The following is a 13678-nucleotide window of genomic DNA, read 5'->3' as shown; positions in this document are numbered from 1 at the left end:
GCAAAAAGCTAACAATACTATACAATACTACTAAACTACTATAGCAATCTCTCCACAATAGTAAGAGGGAGAAGAAATTTAAAAGACAGAGGGGAAAGAGCACTAGAGAGTACATTTAAAGAATTAATACAAAAGCTGCTGAAGGTTACAGAAAGCAATTGGAATATGCACAAATTGGAATACTAGTAAAACAATGCCAGTAAATGATGGGGTTGGTCTCTTCCCATTGATGACAGGTGATGGGATGAGGGCAAATGGCTTCAAGTTGTGCCTGGATAAGTTTAGGTTGGATATCAGGAAAAACTTCTTCACAGAAAGGGTTGTTAAGCACTGGAATAGGCTCCTCAGGAAGGTGGTTGGGTCACCACCCCTGGATGTGTTTAAAATCCGTTTGGATGCGGTGCTCAGGAATGCGATTTAGCAGAGGTTGTTAGAGTTAGGGTAGTATGGCTAGGCTGTGGTTGGACTTGATGATCTTTAAGGTCTTTTCCAATCTGAGCAATTCTAGGATTCTGTGATAACACATATGGTCAGAACAGCCACATCCCTGAAAAAGAGGAACAGGAAAGAAAAACACTAACAGAAGGGAAAGAAAAACAAAGAGCAAAGAGATTCAATGAGAGGAAGAAAAGAATCAAAATCGTGGAGTTAAGTGCTGAGGCTGCAAGACACCCGAAGACAGAGAAGTGATGTACAGCAGTGCTGTTTTGTACAGTGCAATTCTTGTGAGAGCTGATGACATTTAGAAAACAGCCCAAAGTTTATGAGCTTTAGATCAACACCATCACTTAGCTTTTCAATGCAGTATTTTAACAAATGCTAAGCATCATTCTCCCTACTTACTACCCACAACAATATCCTCCATTCAATTAAAAAGAGGCATAGAGGACAGAATTTACCAGTAGGTTAGAAAGGTTAAAGTGTCATACTGTATTACAGCGACGAGGTCAAGAATGAAGATAAACATCACTGTCAAAAACAACGCTTGTCCCTTCAGACACATAACAACTCTGAGCAGCTGCCATGCTACAATGACAGATACTTCATGAGAGTTAGCATAAGTTTAAAACCCTTTTCAAAACCCATTTTAAAAATGCATGCAGTATCTTAATCTTTGCATGATGATAGCGGGAAGATTTTGGCTTTGGATGTGACTTGGCAGTACTTCATACTCCATACGAACTCAGACAGCCTCCCTACAAAAGAGATCCTTCCAAATGCATGGAAGAAAGAGTACACTATCACCACTACCACCACTGCTCCAGGATGTGTCCAGTCAGGCAGCAGGACATATGGTTCATACACAGCATTTGCAGCCGATACAAGCATTTGGCCATATAGATCCAGCACTGTACTCAGAATTGACAACATTTACAGACAGAATACTTACACATCCTCAAACTGGTAATGCACCCTGTGATGGCAACTGTAACTTAGGGTCATGGAGAAAAAATGGCAAAGGGGAATAAGCACGTTAAAAGCTACAAGCAGAAATAAGGAAGAATGCTGGGATGTGCATGTTAGCTGTACCTGTGGCACAGTACTGACTGAAATCATTTAAGCTGCCAAGTATTTTTTAAATCAAAAACTTGCCTTCACAAAGTATTCTTTCTTCCTATCTGACAGAATTTTCCATTCTGCTTTATTATTTAGCATTTAGTTGTTGCTGGTAACACATAAAGCAAGGTTCAAAGTAACTCTGAAGTGTGAATAAGTTGGAAGAATTTCAACAATTTCTTCAACTTCTGAACAATAACAAAGAGATTAGAAAAGAATGGATTCAGCATTAGTCTGTCCTAGTGTAGTTATGGGGGGGGGGGGGAGTTAAATACTTATAAGTTTTAACTGAATGACCACAAACAAGACTCACCTGCTCAAGCTCAGTTCAAAGAATCTTTCAATACACATATCCCAGATAGAATTACCATTTAACCAAGCTCAAATCACACAGTCAAGGAACAATGCATAGCCAAGAAATTACCAAAATCCTCCATACAGCCAGCACAAATCTCCTGCAAACCACACTTATTTACCCAGGGGGGAGAAGGTAAAGAGAAGCAGCTTTTAAACATGACGTTCTAAGGTCCTTAATGAAGAATGTTCTGAAAGCTACTGGTGAACAACACAGAAAAGTTGCAGCTGTGACTGCAGTGATGCGAGCACAGTATTATTTCTAAAGGGGCACCAAGACCTTCAAGTTTCAGAAGCAATCTGTATGACCTGCACATGCAAGAAGTGGTACCTACATATATAAAGAAATAAAGCCAGGGAAGGAGTCCTTTACAAGAAATATTGCTTCCTCTGGTTTAAAACCTGCTTTCCCTATGCAGCCTGGCAAGCCTCCATATAGCCCTTTCCCATTCATATGCTGGCAGTGATCTCCAGATTTGTTAAACAAGAAGTGGAATAAAAATACAGATAGCCTCAGTAAAATGTGGCAAACTAAAGCAGTAAAATCAGGAATTCTTTTGCAGGTTTTCAGTTTTTTTCAGGGCCGAGAAAAAACTCCACTGCTTTTAACCCAGAAGTGAAACATGCTAAAATAATATGCTCAAATGGCAACATGTAGAAAAATACAGAAGCTGGATGAATTAATCCAACAAAAGCTCTGTACCAGAAGGGCAGAATTACAGCTTCCCTGTTTTGAAAGCTTTTATGGCTATTTAACAAATAAGGCTCTCCCTTGTTTCTTTGAGTTGTTCAGTCCATATATTAACACTTCATACAGCCCTGCAATATCTATGGAAGACTCAGTATATTTCCAACATTAAGCTAAGACTTTCCACAGGCCAGCTACATCAAGTTCACTTTGCAGACTAGAATTTACCAATTCTCTACATAGAACTCAACAATTCTCATGTAACTCCCCAGTCCACACCTGAGTAAAAAAGAAGAAATACCTGTATATAGAAGTATATCTGTATAGATGCTTCAGAATTACAAAACAGAGGAATAATGTAAAACTGGACCTAAATCATCTGAGGAATATGCAAATGGTAATTCCCAGTTCAGTTTCTGGACAGACATTAAACAGCCCATTCTGTCATGCCATCTGCTAGGCAGTTTCCAGTCCTGCTCTGTTCTCTAAGCTCTTTGTGCTTTATTTTTAAGCACAGAGTCATTTGACTTACTTGCAAGTCAGATAAAAGACACAGAGGTGAACTTAAAATAAAAATTAACACCATTAAAAAGTCATACACAGCAAAAATCAACTGCAAAAACAAGTCTCAGATCAGCGCTAAGGAGAATTTTTTAAAATACAACATGCTTGCTTGAATTCCACTCTGAGTAAGTGTCTTCTCAGCATATACTGCAAGTCATGAAAGCTTACGGTTTGTTTTCCAGATTTTTATTTAGCAGAATAGTTAAAACATTTGGCAAAAACATCAGTGCATTCCATGGAAACCAAACTGTGGGAATTGCTCTTCTGGGTGCACTCATATGGAATCATGAAGTAGCCCATTAGAACATCACCTAAAAATACCATTTTCAAGAGCCACATGCCAACATAATAACCTACCAGAACAACTGGACAGCAGAGAGGCAAAGATATATGCTGATAAGACAAGTTTATCAGTCTACATAATTCAAAAAACACAGCATGGAAATCACCAAGTTGCTCTCTGGGATCTGCACTCAAACTGCTAAATGCAAGAGAGTACTGTGTGGATTTAACTGCTTCAGAAGTATTCTGGAGTCATATAACAACTGCACTCAAGCCAGCTTACATGAATGAGCTGCAAAAATCCCAGTGCTTGGGGACTCAGCTTAGATCCATCTGTTCTGTTTGATGGAGACCTACTGGAGGATACTCAACTGAAAGCTGTTATTCCAACTTTAAGAACTGCTTCTGACTGAAACAAATCTGAAGGCCAATGCAAAAACCCATATTCTCTATGCAATGCATCCACAGAGATATCCAATACAGCATGAAAGGTGGTTATTTGCAGTTATGGATGCAATACAAGCACCAAGGGGATGAGGGAGCCTCTTGCCCTTGCCCCAAGCTCTCTTCCTTTGCAGTAAAATGGAAACATTCAATATGGTAAAGATTTGTAAGAAGGAAAAACTCTAAGATAATCTTATTATTCAAATGCCACACTGAAAAAGAATGTATTTGTCTTACTTTCAGAATATTTTGGGTTTCATTCCACTTGTTTGTCCATTCTTTGGTCAGTTCTTGTACCTGTAAAAGAGAACAAATGTCTGAAAAATCACATCCCTTCCAAAGTCCATAATTAATTCTTAGACAGGTACGTAATACTTGAGCAACTCTTTAAGTAAAGTTTAGGACCTAAATGTTTAAAAGAGAGCTACTGCTCCTTCACTAAGAGACTAAACCATCACAGAACACTTCATCTGATCTAGACACAATCTGGTCAAAACAAACTCCAGAAATCACAGAGTAGGGCATGCAGAAGAAGCAGCAGCAGGCAGCCATCATGAGAGAATCAGAGCTAAGTTTGCTGCAACACAGAAATCACTCAGCTGAAATCAGCACTGAAGTCAGGGTCTGCTTGCAAATGCGTTACTAACAGGGGCAGAGCACTGCATATCAATACAGAAGTGTTGTCCTGCCTTTCCTAGTCACTAAGCTGCCCATCTCAAAGGGCAACTTATATGCACCAGGCTCTTTTTCATTTCAAATCCCTTCTAGCTTTTTAGAAGGCACTGTATAGAAAGCAATTCGGGCAGACAGACCTAAAAGCTCAGGCTGACTTGGAATCATTGTCACATCACATATAAGTGTGCATGTGCACATACCTATGTACACACACAAGCATACACACACTTCAGTTTTTGATATCAGCAGATTTCTGCACAGGAATTAAATACAGTGATTTAAAAACATACACAATCATTTATTATTTAAATCCACTTCATAGTGCAGAATGGTGAAAATCACTATGGCTACATCCCTACAAAAATTTGCTGCAAATAAAAAACAAAGTCTTCACAGTTCCCACAAAGACCTCCTCATTTACAACCAATAGCCTACACCCTAGCTGTCTTGGCAGTTGAAATGCAAATGAATCAACAAGAAATAAATGTATTTATCTCATTTCTACCTCTATCTCAAGAATCCAGAGAAAAGTAAATACATTTTTCAGTGCACCATCAGTGTTGGTGGTCAGAATGTTAAAGCAGGAAAATAACCTGAAGAGACTGAAGAGAACTATTAGAAATGCCCATAAGTCTATTCACCACATCACATCTCAAAAGCTGTTCTTACATAAGGACAAAACAACTCATTAATCTACCATGTATGTGTCACACAATTTAAATATGGCAATAAAGTCTTTACATCTGTGTGAGCATTATTATTGCATCCATTCAAGTATTAAAAAAAGCTACAACCTCTGCAATACCTACTTAGATTTTTCAGTAATCATGTCTGCAGGAATTAGGTTAAATAGTAATCAAGTGACCTTCTAATGAGGTTGAGAAAAGATAAAACACTCTCAGTATGCTTTCCATGCAGAGGGCAACACTCTTGAGCAGGACAAGCAGTTATTATTGCCAGAGTACAAATAATGTACTTTAATTAGTGTGTATACAGCAGCTCTTATTGCCCACTACACCTAGATAAAAGCTCTGTTTGTGCACTAAAATAAAATTACATTTCAAATGTTTTAAAAGCCTTCTCTGAATATGAGAAATACATTTACAACTGAAGGTTCGTATCACCGCTTTGCAGGTTCCACTCAAAGTATACAGCACAACACAATAGGGATCCCTGTGTTTACCACAGAGCTGTAAAATGCATTCCTAGCAGAAATGTGGCTGATGGATAAACCCAAAGTGTACCTTGTAGATATGGCTCATACTAATATACCTTGTTTTTTAATGGTTTAATGGTCGTGTTTATAAAAATAAATGGCTATCAGTTGCACCAAGGCCCCCTTACTTCATTTCTTTGTTTTTAAGTTGATTTATGAAATAACTCACCCTTGCTTCGTTCTGCTGAAGCTTTTCTTCCATACTTAAAGCTGTTGGAGAATCCAGGAGAGCAATCTGTAATTGTAAAAAAATAAATAGCATCAAGTTAATAAAAGATGAAAAAAAAATACAATTCTGGCAAAATCAGCTGAAAGAAATTACCTGCTCACCTACTTTGATATTTATTATGAAATACTTCCCACTCTAACATATGCCATTTGACCTTAAAATACTGTAAACTCTCCAAGTAATCAAAGTGTTGTCAAAGCAGATACTCTCAATACAAATCATCAGTTTGGGAACATTATTTCATTCCCTCTCAATGCACGTTGTCACAAACATGCCCACACAGAAACCAGACAAGAATATAACACCCAATTCCCCAAATTTAACTCCTTATTCCTGGTAAACATGAAAAGTTATTACGCATCAACACTTAACAACTTTGCTGTATGACATATCTGTGTTGCCCATCTGTAATTAAAAACTGTATATAAGACAATAGGCATTAGAAAAGGAAACTATAGGCACAGAAGCAGTACTCATTGTTATATGACCTCCCACACTGAACCCAGCACTGCATTTCAGTAACCAGTATCTTCAGTGATCTACAGAAGCATTTGCAATACACTATTCTGGGAATACAAAGGAAGATCACAGAAGAAATTATGAAGGGATTTATATTCTATTGTGCATACATAACACCACTTGCTGTTCTACCAAGCACCACAAATTCAATTAACTTAAGCAAATTGTCTATTGTCTGCCATACAGCCATCTATCACATCCTACAGCCAAACCACATTTGTTTTGTGATATCCACTGTTTTACAAATTGGAATTAGGACAAAGCATTACACCTTCAAAGGGGTCTGTGCTATATCTACCTTGCTAACATGTTTAAAAACCAAAAGTGATTAGACAAGCTAGGGAAGAAACATTCATTTTTCTCTGCTTAAGAATACAAAAGAAGTATAAGAATACAAGAATAATTCAGCCCCAAGAGGAGTTTTCTAATTGTTCGTAGCAGAGCAGAACTCAGCTTCAATCATCCACAATACCTATTACAGCTTCATACTATGGTCCCATTCCCTTTTTCAGCAAATGTTTTATGGCATGAAATCTAGCTGAAGTACTAAACTTACATAAATAAAAGGCCTGTGCTGCACTGACATTTCACACTGCACAGTCTATCTAAAATAAACTTAGGTAGTTCTAGAGATAAATCTAGAGAATCATAGAATCATAGAGTATCCTTTCAGTTGTCTCCCCAAATCATATTTGCTCAGGCATTAAATCCAGCAGCCCCAAGTGGCATTATTTAGAAGAGATGTATGGCTTGAGCAATTGCACATTCCTTATTGTTAGCTCAGTTTTATCATCCTGGAAACAGAGGAGAAATTAAGCTTAACTGAGCCTGTGCAGCAAATGTTTAGAGTAGCCAATACTGAGAAAAGACAGAAAAATAGCACTGAGCAAAAGAGAAATTCTGCAAGTCGATACAGGTGGAGAGGGAGAGGACAACAAAAGGTGTTTGTTTTTTTTTTAAAGCAACCCAGCATTCTGTATAATTAAAATAAAACACTTCCAAAGAAACTATTCTTCATTCTGTACAGCCCCATAAGTAAATCAAATATACTGAACTATTCTCTCCAGTATGCAGAAGCTTTGCACTGAGCAGGGTGCTTCTGGCAATCACTCCTACTGTTATAAAGTCTTCCACTCTGATCAGTCCCAGTTCCTTAGTTCTCTGACATTCCAAATCACGTAGTTTGGTGACCCAACACCAGAAGCACAAGCCTAACTAGCACACTTTAGAATGAACCAACAGTTGTTCAGACAATCTAGTTGAGAAACCCTTCTCACAGTAAAAGACACACAAAAGCCATACAGTTTTTAACCACTGGCCTAACTTGGCCATTTTAACCTCCTGTGTCTAACAGGTGTAATTATGGCATGTGTGTTCACAATTATCACCACCATAACCATCATCTGTTGCCATAGAAACAGTAAAGCTAAGCAAGCAGTCAGTATCAAACTTTGCAAATTTCACAAATCCAAATCAGAAAACTGAGAAATATCTAAGATTTGTGCTTTTATTACTTTGGGATTATTGATATATCATTCCAATTTTCTTTGCTTTCTATTATATTTACACATTGGCAGAAGCTGATATTTTCTGGAAGAACAGAATTACCAACTCAAAGAGGCAAGGCCTCTCAGCAGTTCCCCTGCCTGAGACATAAATCTAACTAGGAGAGTTTTCAGGCTGTGCCAGTAAAAAATATAAACCTTTTCTTCCATCACAACTGAAAGTACTTTTGCACGTTCAGCACACAACGTGCTCTCTAATGTACTGTGTAGACCAACACACAAAAAAACCAACAACCATGTTACCCAAACCCACATCAATATAAAAATGCATGGTCATCTTAAGTACTTCAGGCCTTCTGCTACTTTTCAGAGACCAGCAGGACATCTGCAGTCTGTCTGGCTAGACACAGCAAACATGTTCTGTTCAGTCTCCTTGTGCTGAGTTGAGTACCTGATCCCCAGCAAACTGCAATCAAGGCCTGATTACATTAAGAGAAGGCTAAAAGCTTGAGATTGATAATTTTTCCCCCTCGTGTTAAAAGAGGTAATCTACTGGCCATATGGAAACTGATTCAATCAGTAAAATAATATTCATTCATAGCCTCGTAGAGCTTGTTTACTCAAATCAATATAATGAAAGATAATTATCTCATTACATTCTAGAAATAGATGTTATAGCTCAAGGAAAATTACACATAAATTTCAAGTAAAGCTAACCTGATTCCCTTGAGCAAGCAGGGCTTTTAATCGGGCTATTTCAGCTCTCAGCTCACGGATCAGTTTGACGTTAGGATCTTCATTAATAGTAGGCTTGTTGATGATGTTTTTGGCTCTATTTGCATAGCGAAGTGTACTTAAAGTTTCTCCATAATTGACATCAGCAGGTGAAATAGCTGAGGAGATGAAATCAGAAACAGTTTATCCAGCACCACGTGTTTTATTTAGTAAAGCTAGTTTATATTTTCAGTCTGATAAAGTTAACGTGGATGAAAAGACAGAAATCCATAACAACTACAACAACAATTTGTTGAGTTCTTCACTGTGTTCTACTGCCTTCATGGCACTATAATTGTGTTTAAGTGATTTAAATAATTAGGTCCAGCAATCAAGAGTTGTAAAGCAATCTTTCAGTCAACTTATGTAACATTTACAACTCATTGGTAAGCATAAGTATCCTGTATAAATACTTCACAGGCTCCTGTGAATTTGCACATGGACAGTGGAAAAAAATCACCACCTATTTTATAGAGGATCAATGTAATAATCCAATGGAAAAGTCATTTCAGGTAGAAACACTTTTGCTCCAAGTTTTGAAAGTAACTTAAATACCATTAAAGTAAAAGATAGATATGAAAAACAAACCAAAAGAAGAGCTTCTATCACCCATTTACAAAACTGTCTGTTCTGCTGAGCTGCAGGTGTCTGGCAGCAAGCAGAATATTCCTAATCTGAGGCAGCAAGACAAATAAGTACTGTTTTTTACAGACAATTCAACAAGGAGACGCAATGGATTTTTAATGAAAGTGCTGATGCTATATTTCAGCTAATTTTCCTAACAATTTGCAAGATGTCTAAATTAAAGAGACTATCATTTGGAAACGAGGGACCAGAAGTCTTCTTAATGATGCACACGAAAAAGAAACCCAAAGAACCAGACGATGAAAACTCCTGAAAAAAAAATAATTAAGCAACCATAATTTTCTGGCCTTCCTCATTCTCCCAACAGTACTAAATATTCCTTTAATGTTAGAGATTGTCTGAATTAGGGGAGATGCTCTAGGCACCAGTCTATACCTCCTCTAACTCACACTACTCACTTTCCTACTTTATTTACTGCCTCCCTCCCACTACTCAATTATTCTCTTTCAGGACAGATGCTACAATATTTTATAGAAACAAGACATATCAGAATCAGATGTATTTTTATAAGAACCTTTCTTAGAGCCTAAGATGATCTTCCTGTTTTTTTGCATGAGTGTTTAGTTACAGAAAAGGCATGCCAAACATATCTGGACAGCCTGTCAGGCTCTGTAAGGCAATTCAGCCACATTATCAGTAGAGTTACTGCTGGAGAAGAGATCAACCATCAGGGCTGTGCCTAGCAGATGCACCATTAATAGATGGAAAAGTAGCTGAAAAAGCAGCTGTGCACTATAACCATTAGTAAAGGCACTGAAAGCTCACTGCGTCTTTAAAGCCTCCTCACCCACCCCACCACAGAATACATGGAGTTACTCAACCATGTAACTGTAAGAAAGCATCAAGGAAGATGTTAGCACAGCGCTAGTCGAACAGCCAGAAGAACAAAGCAGCATCTGGCCCACGATCGCCTTTTGATCCCGTGAGCAGTCTTACGAAAGGAAATGGCACCAATTCCAGAAATATCCCCAAAATCCTGCAGTGTAAGAACTCAGAAAATCCAACCATAGCAAAGCAACTGAAGAACCAGAATTTGGTTCAATGCATTTTACAATCTCTACTTCCCTGCCCAGCCATTTCTCAAAAGAGGAGTCCATCAATTGAACTGCATCACAGTTGAAAAGGGGAGAAATAGCTTCACGCTTACACCTCTGACATCCCAAATTCTTCCCTCCTCTCAAATGCTAATTTTTAGTAGTTTAAATAGTTGTTTTTTAATGAGATTCCCATCCCAATCTGTTGAAAAACCTGCAATAGATGCCATACACAGTTTTTAAATCAAGTGATCCTTACAGAGCTTCCTATAAGTAAAAAGAAAGCTGTAAGAGAAGTTGGTTGACTGATCATGAATAATTAAACCTGTACAAAGTTAAAATGCTGTACTCAAAAAGTAAGTTAACAAAAAATGACATTCTTACCCACTGAATGTCAATGTCAAAAAAGACCAGGCTGTTTCTGCCACTAATTCTAACAATGTTTTGGAAAAGTAAACTGATTCACACCTTAATATTGACTAGATTCACAAAACCCTTCTTTGAAAACAAAACAAAACTGAGGATGAAAGGCTGCAACCTGTGGAGGAAAGGTGTAAATAGAGAGAATTACAAGACTTCATCTAGATCCAGGCTTGTGCATTTATCACAAATATCAGAGCTGTCCTGAACGCAAATGAATCACAAGAACAAACAGGAGACATTATTTGAAGATCAGCTGGTCAGATTAGCTTATCATTACACTGTGTGTGTGTTATAGACTAACACAGCAGTGAGCTCACTGTCAGAGTGAGCTCACTGCACATACATTTGGATGACCCTTAGGTATGCATAATGACTGTACATATACAATCTGAAAGCCTTGTTATGTGACCAAACATAATGCATCCAGAAAGAGATCACAGAATCATAGAATCCTTAAAGCCTGAACATAAAAATGAAATTCTCAGGTTCTGGAGACACAACTGCCATTGTTTACGACATTGCTGAACAAATTAGACTGTTCCCATGTACATAATGAGACCACATACAGTTGTACTGCTGCAAGAGATGTTCTGTAAGAGTGCAGGTATAGACAGAGTGTTGCTAGAGAAGTCACAAAGAAAGAAAAAAATTAAAATGTGTAAATAATGCTCTGCCTGAATGAAGCATCTGGAATCTAAATATTTACAGCTAATCCTATTAAGCATAAATAGTTCAGGATGTGAAAAAAAAGTCATTTAAAAACACTTACTGGCAATCATTATAGTTTTAGAGTTTCCTCCTAGGCTGTCTTTTAACAGCCAAGTCAACACAGAGTCTCTGTAAGGCACAAATACTTGTTTCTTCTTTGAAAGAGGATTTGTTGCATCCTGAGATAAATCAGCTGTGATGTGAGGAAAAAAAAAATAGCAGTTATACATTTTCATTCATTTTCAAACACAGAATATATTCTAGGTCACCATTTCATAGAATCACAGTCTGGCTTTGGTTGGAAGAGACTTTAAAGATCATCTAGTTCCTAACTCCAGCACTTGCGTAAATAAAAACTGTAAATTACCAAAACGGTATTTAACAATTAACAAATCCACAACAGCATAAAGCACAAAATCTAATAACTTACCTAAGGCAGAAATGACATTTCCCAGAGTAACGAGAGATTTGTTAATATTCCCACCTTCCTTTAATCTAACCCCTGTGGCACCAGTGGCATCTGCTCTCTCACTTCCAGCAAGATCTACCAAGTGAATCTTGCTAACAGTCTCACAAGGCATTTCAGAATCAAATTTAGCCTAAAAATAATTAAAAAAAAAAAGGTATTAAGCTACAAAATTCTGAAATCTTACTGAATTCAATTTAATCACCTCATTCGTGTCATTGAATTTTACTCACAACAGCAGAGCATCGGACGGCAGGTATATTAGGGTTGTCAAAGAAAGGCATTTACTGCGACTTTTTTTCTAACTCCCACAGAAGTAGTTACTTTGTGAAATCATTGCACTTGCAATTCCAAGCCATTTATGCACATGTGCCAACAACTGTGAGTTGGCATTTATCTGCTGTACTGCAAATATGTGCTGCATTCATATTATTAGCCTTCCAACTAACATCTGAACTTACAGCTTCCACACACAGACACCTACATTCACGTTCTCCTCCCATCTCCAAGTTTAAGAAAGTAGCAATTAGGAGTTTACGGCATGTTAAAAAAAATAAGAAATTAAAAGATTACTGGGCTCTGAAAAAACAAGTTCAATCTTTCCACCAGTAAATGAAGAAATATAAATAGGTTTCTTAGAGTAAGAAAGGAAAAGTCAGTGACAAAACACTCAGACAACATTTCTACCCCATAATTTGGGCCACAGAGATGTTTTGTTGTTCTGTTTTTAAACTGATTTAGCTCCGATTTCCAACCTGAATTTCCTCGAAATGTATTAAGAGCCATTTTAAATAATCATACTGTTAATTTTAAGTAATGTGATTACTGATAAAGGTGCTTCCGATTGCCAAAACGCTACTTTCATACTTCTATCTTTCTTGTCAGAAGACAACATACAGTCACTATTTACCCATACTTGCTGATTTGAAAAGTGTATTTTGTTATTACCATATGAGTTATTGAATGCAGATACATTAATATATTATTTTTACCTGAGTGAAATTGATTGTGAAAATGGCATGAGACCTGCTGCTGACATCATTCATTCCAGTCGCAGCCGTAGTTCTGTTTATATTTCCTGCATCCATGAGTTCTTCTACATCACCATAATTTTGCACTAAATGTTTCGACAAATCTAAAGAAAGGTACAGTGATTCAGTATGCCATACATGCACTTGGTTTATTTTTTCTTCCCAACAAAAGGACTCGAATTACCATCACTTTGAAGTGATGCTGCAATTACAGTGTTTATTGCTGTGCTTTTTCTATTACTCTTATGGAAAAGAATGAGATCTCCTGTGAATAACTGCAAACTTATATGTTTACAGTAAATTAAGAGAAAATACACATTCTTATTGAAGTATTTGGTGCTTAAGCATAATCTCTCAAGAGACAGGAACTTCCAGTGGCAGAAGATGGATTAAGCCAACTGGATTACTTCATTCCATCTGAAACATTATGGATTTATAAATCATATTCAATGAATTCTTAAAACCAATTGCACCTCTTAATATTACTTGAAATTTGTTTCACTTAACAGATAAACTGTATTTAAGTTAGTAATCTTAGAACTGAGAAAGCAAGTAGAACTAGAA

The 13678-nt window shown here is 37.3% G+C and overlaps 1 protein-coding gene across 7 annotated transcripts in view; it reads right to left on the bottom strand.

The window, feature by feature from the left end:
- KIF16B (kinesin family member 16B) overlaps nt 1-13678 on the bottom strand; it is a 134020-nt gene that overhangs the window by 97709 nt on the left and 22633 nt on the right. For all 7 annotated transcript variants that reach the window (XM_042894440.1, XM_042894453.1, XM_042894460.1 and 4 more), the window contains exons 7-12: nt 13076-13218; nt 12048-12216; nt 11679-11810; nt 8751-8926; nt 5950-6015; nt 4127-4186 (exon numbers count right to left, since the gene is read on the bottom strand). In XM_042894440.1, the coding sequence (XP_042750374.1) occupies nt 4127-4186; nt 5950-6015; nt 8751-8926; nt 11679-11810; nt 12048-12216; nt 13076-13218 (746 nt within the window). The remainder of the gene's footprint in view (nt 1-4126; nt 4187-5949; nt 6016-8750; nt 8927-11678; nt 11811-12047; nt 12217-13075; nt 13219-13678) is intronic.

Source organism: Lagopus leucura, unplaced genomic scaffold, assembly GCF_019238085.1.
Source record: "Lagopus leucura isolate 7727_CA_CO unplaced genomic scaffold, USGS_WTPT01 Super-Scaffold_73, whole genome shotgun sequence".
In the NCBI taxonomy this organism is placed as follows: Eukaryota; Metazoa; Chordata; class Aves; order Galliformes; family Phasianidae; genus Lagopus; species Lagopus leucura.
The sequence above is the reverse complement of the archived record's forward strand: the minus strand, read 5'-3'. Positions and strand labels throughout refer to the sequence as shown.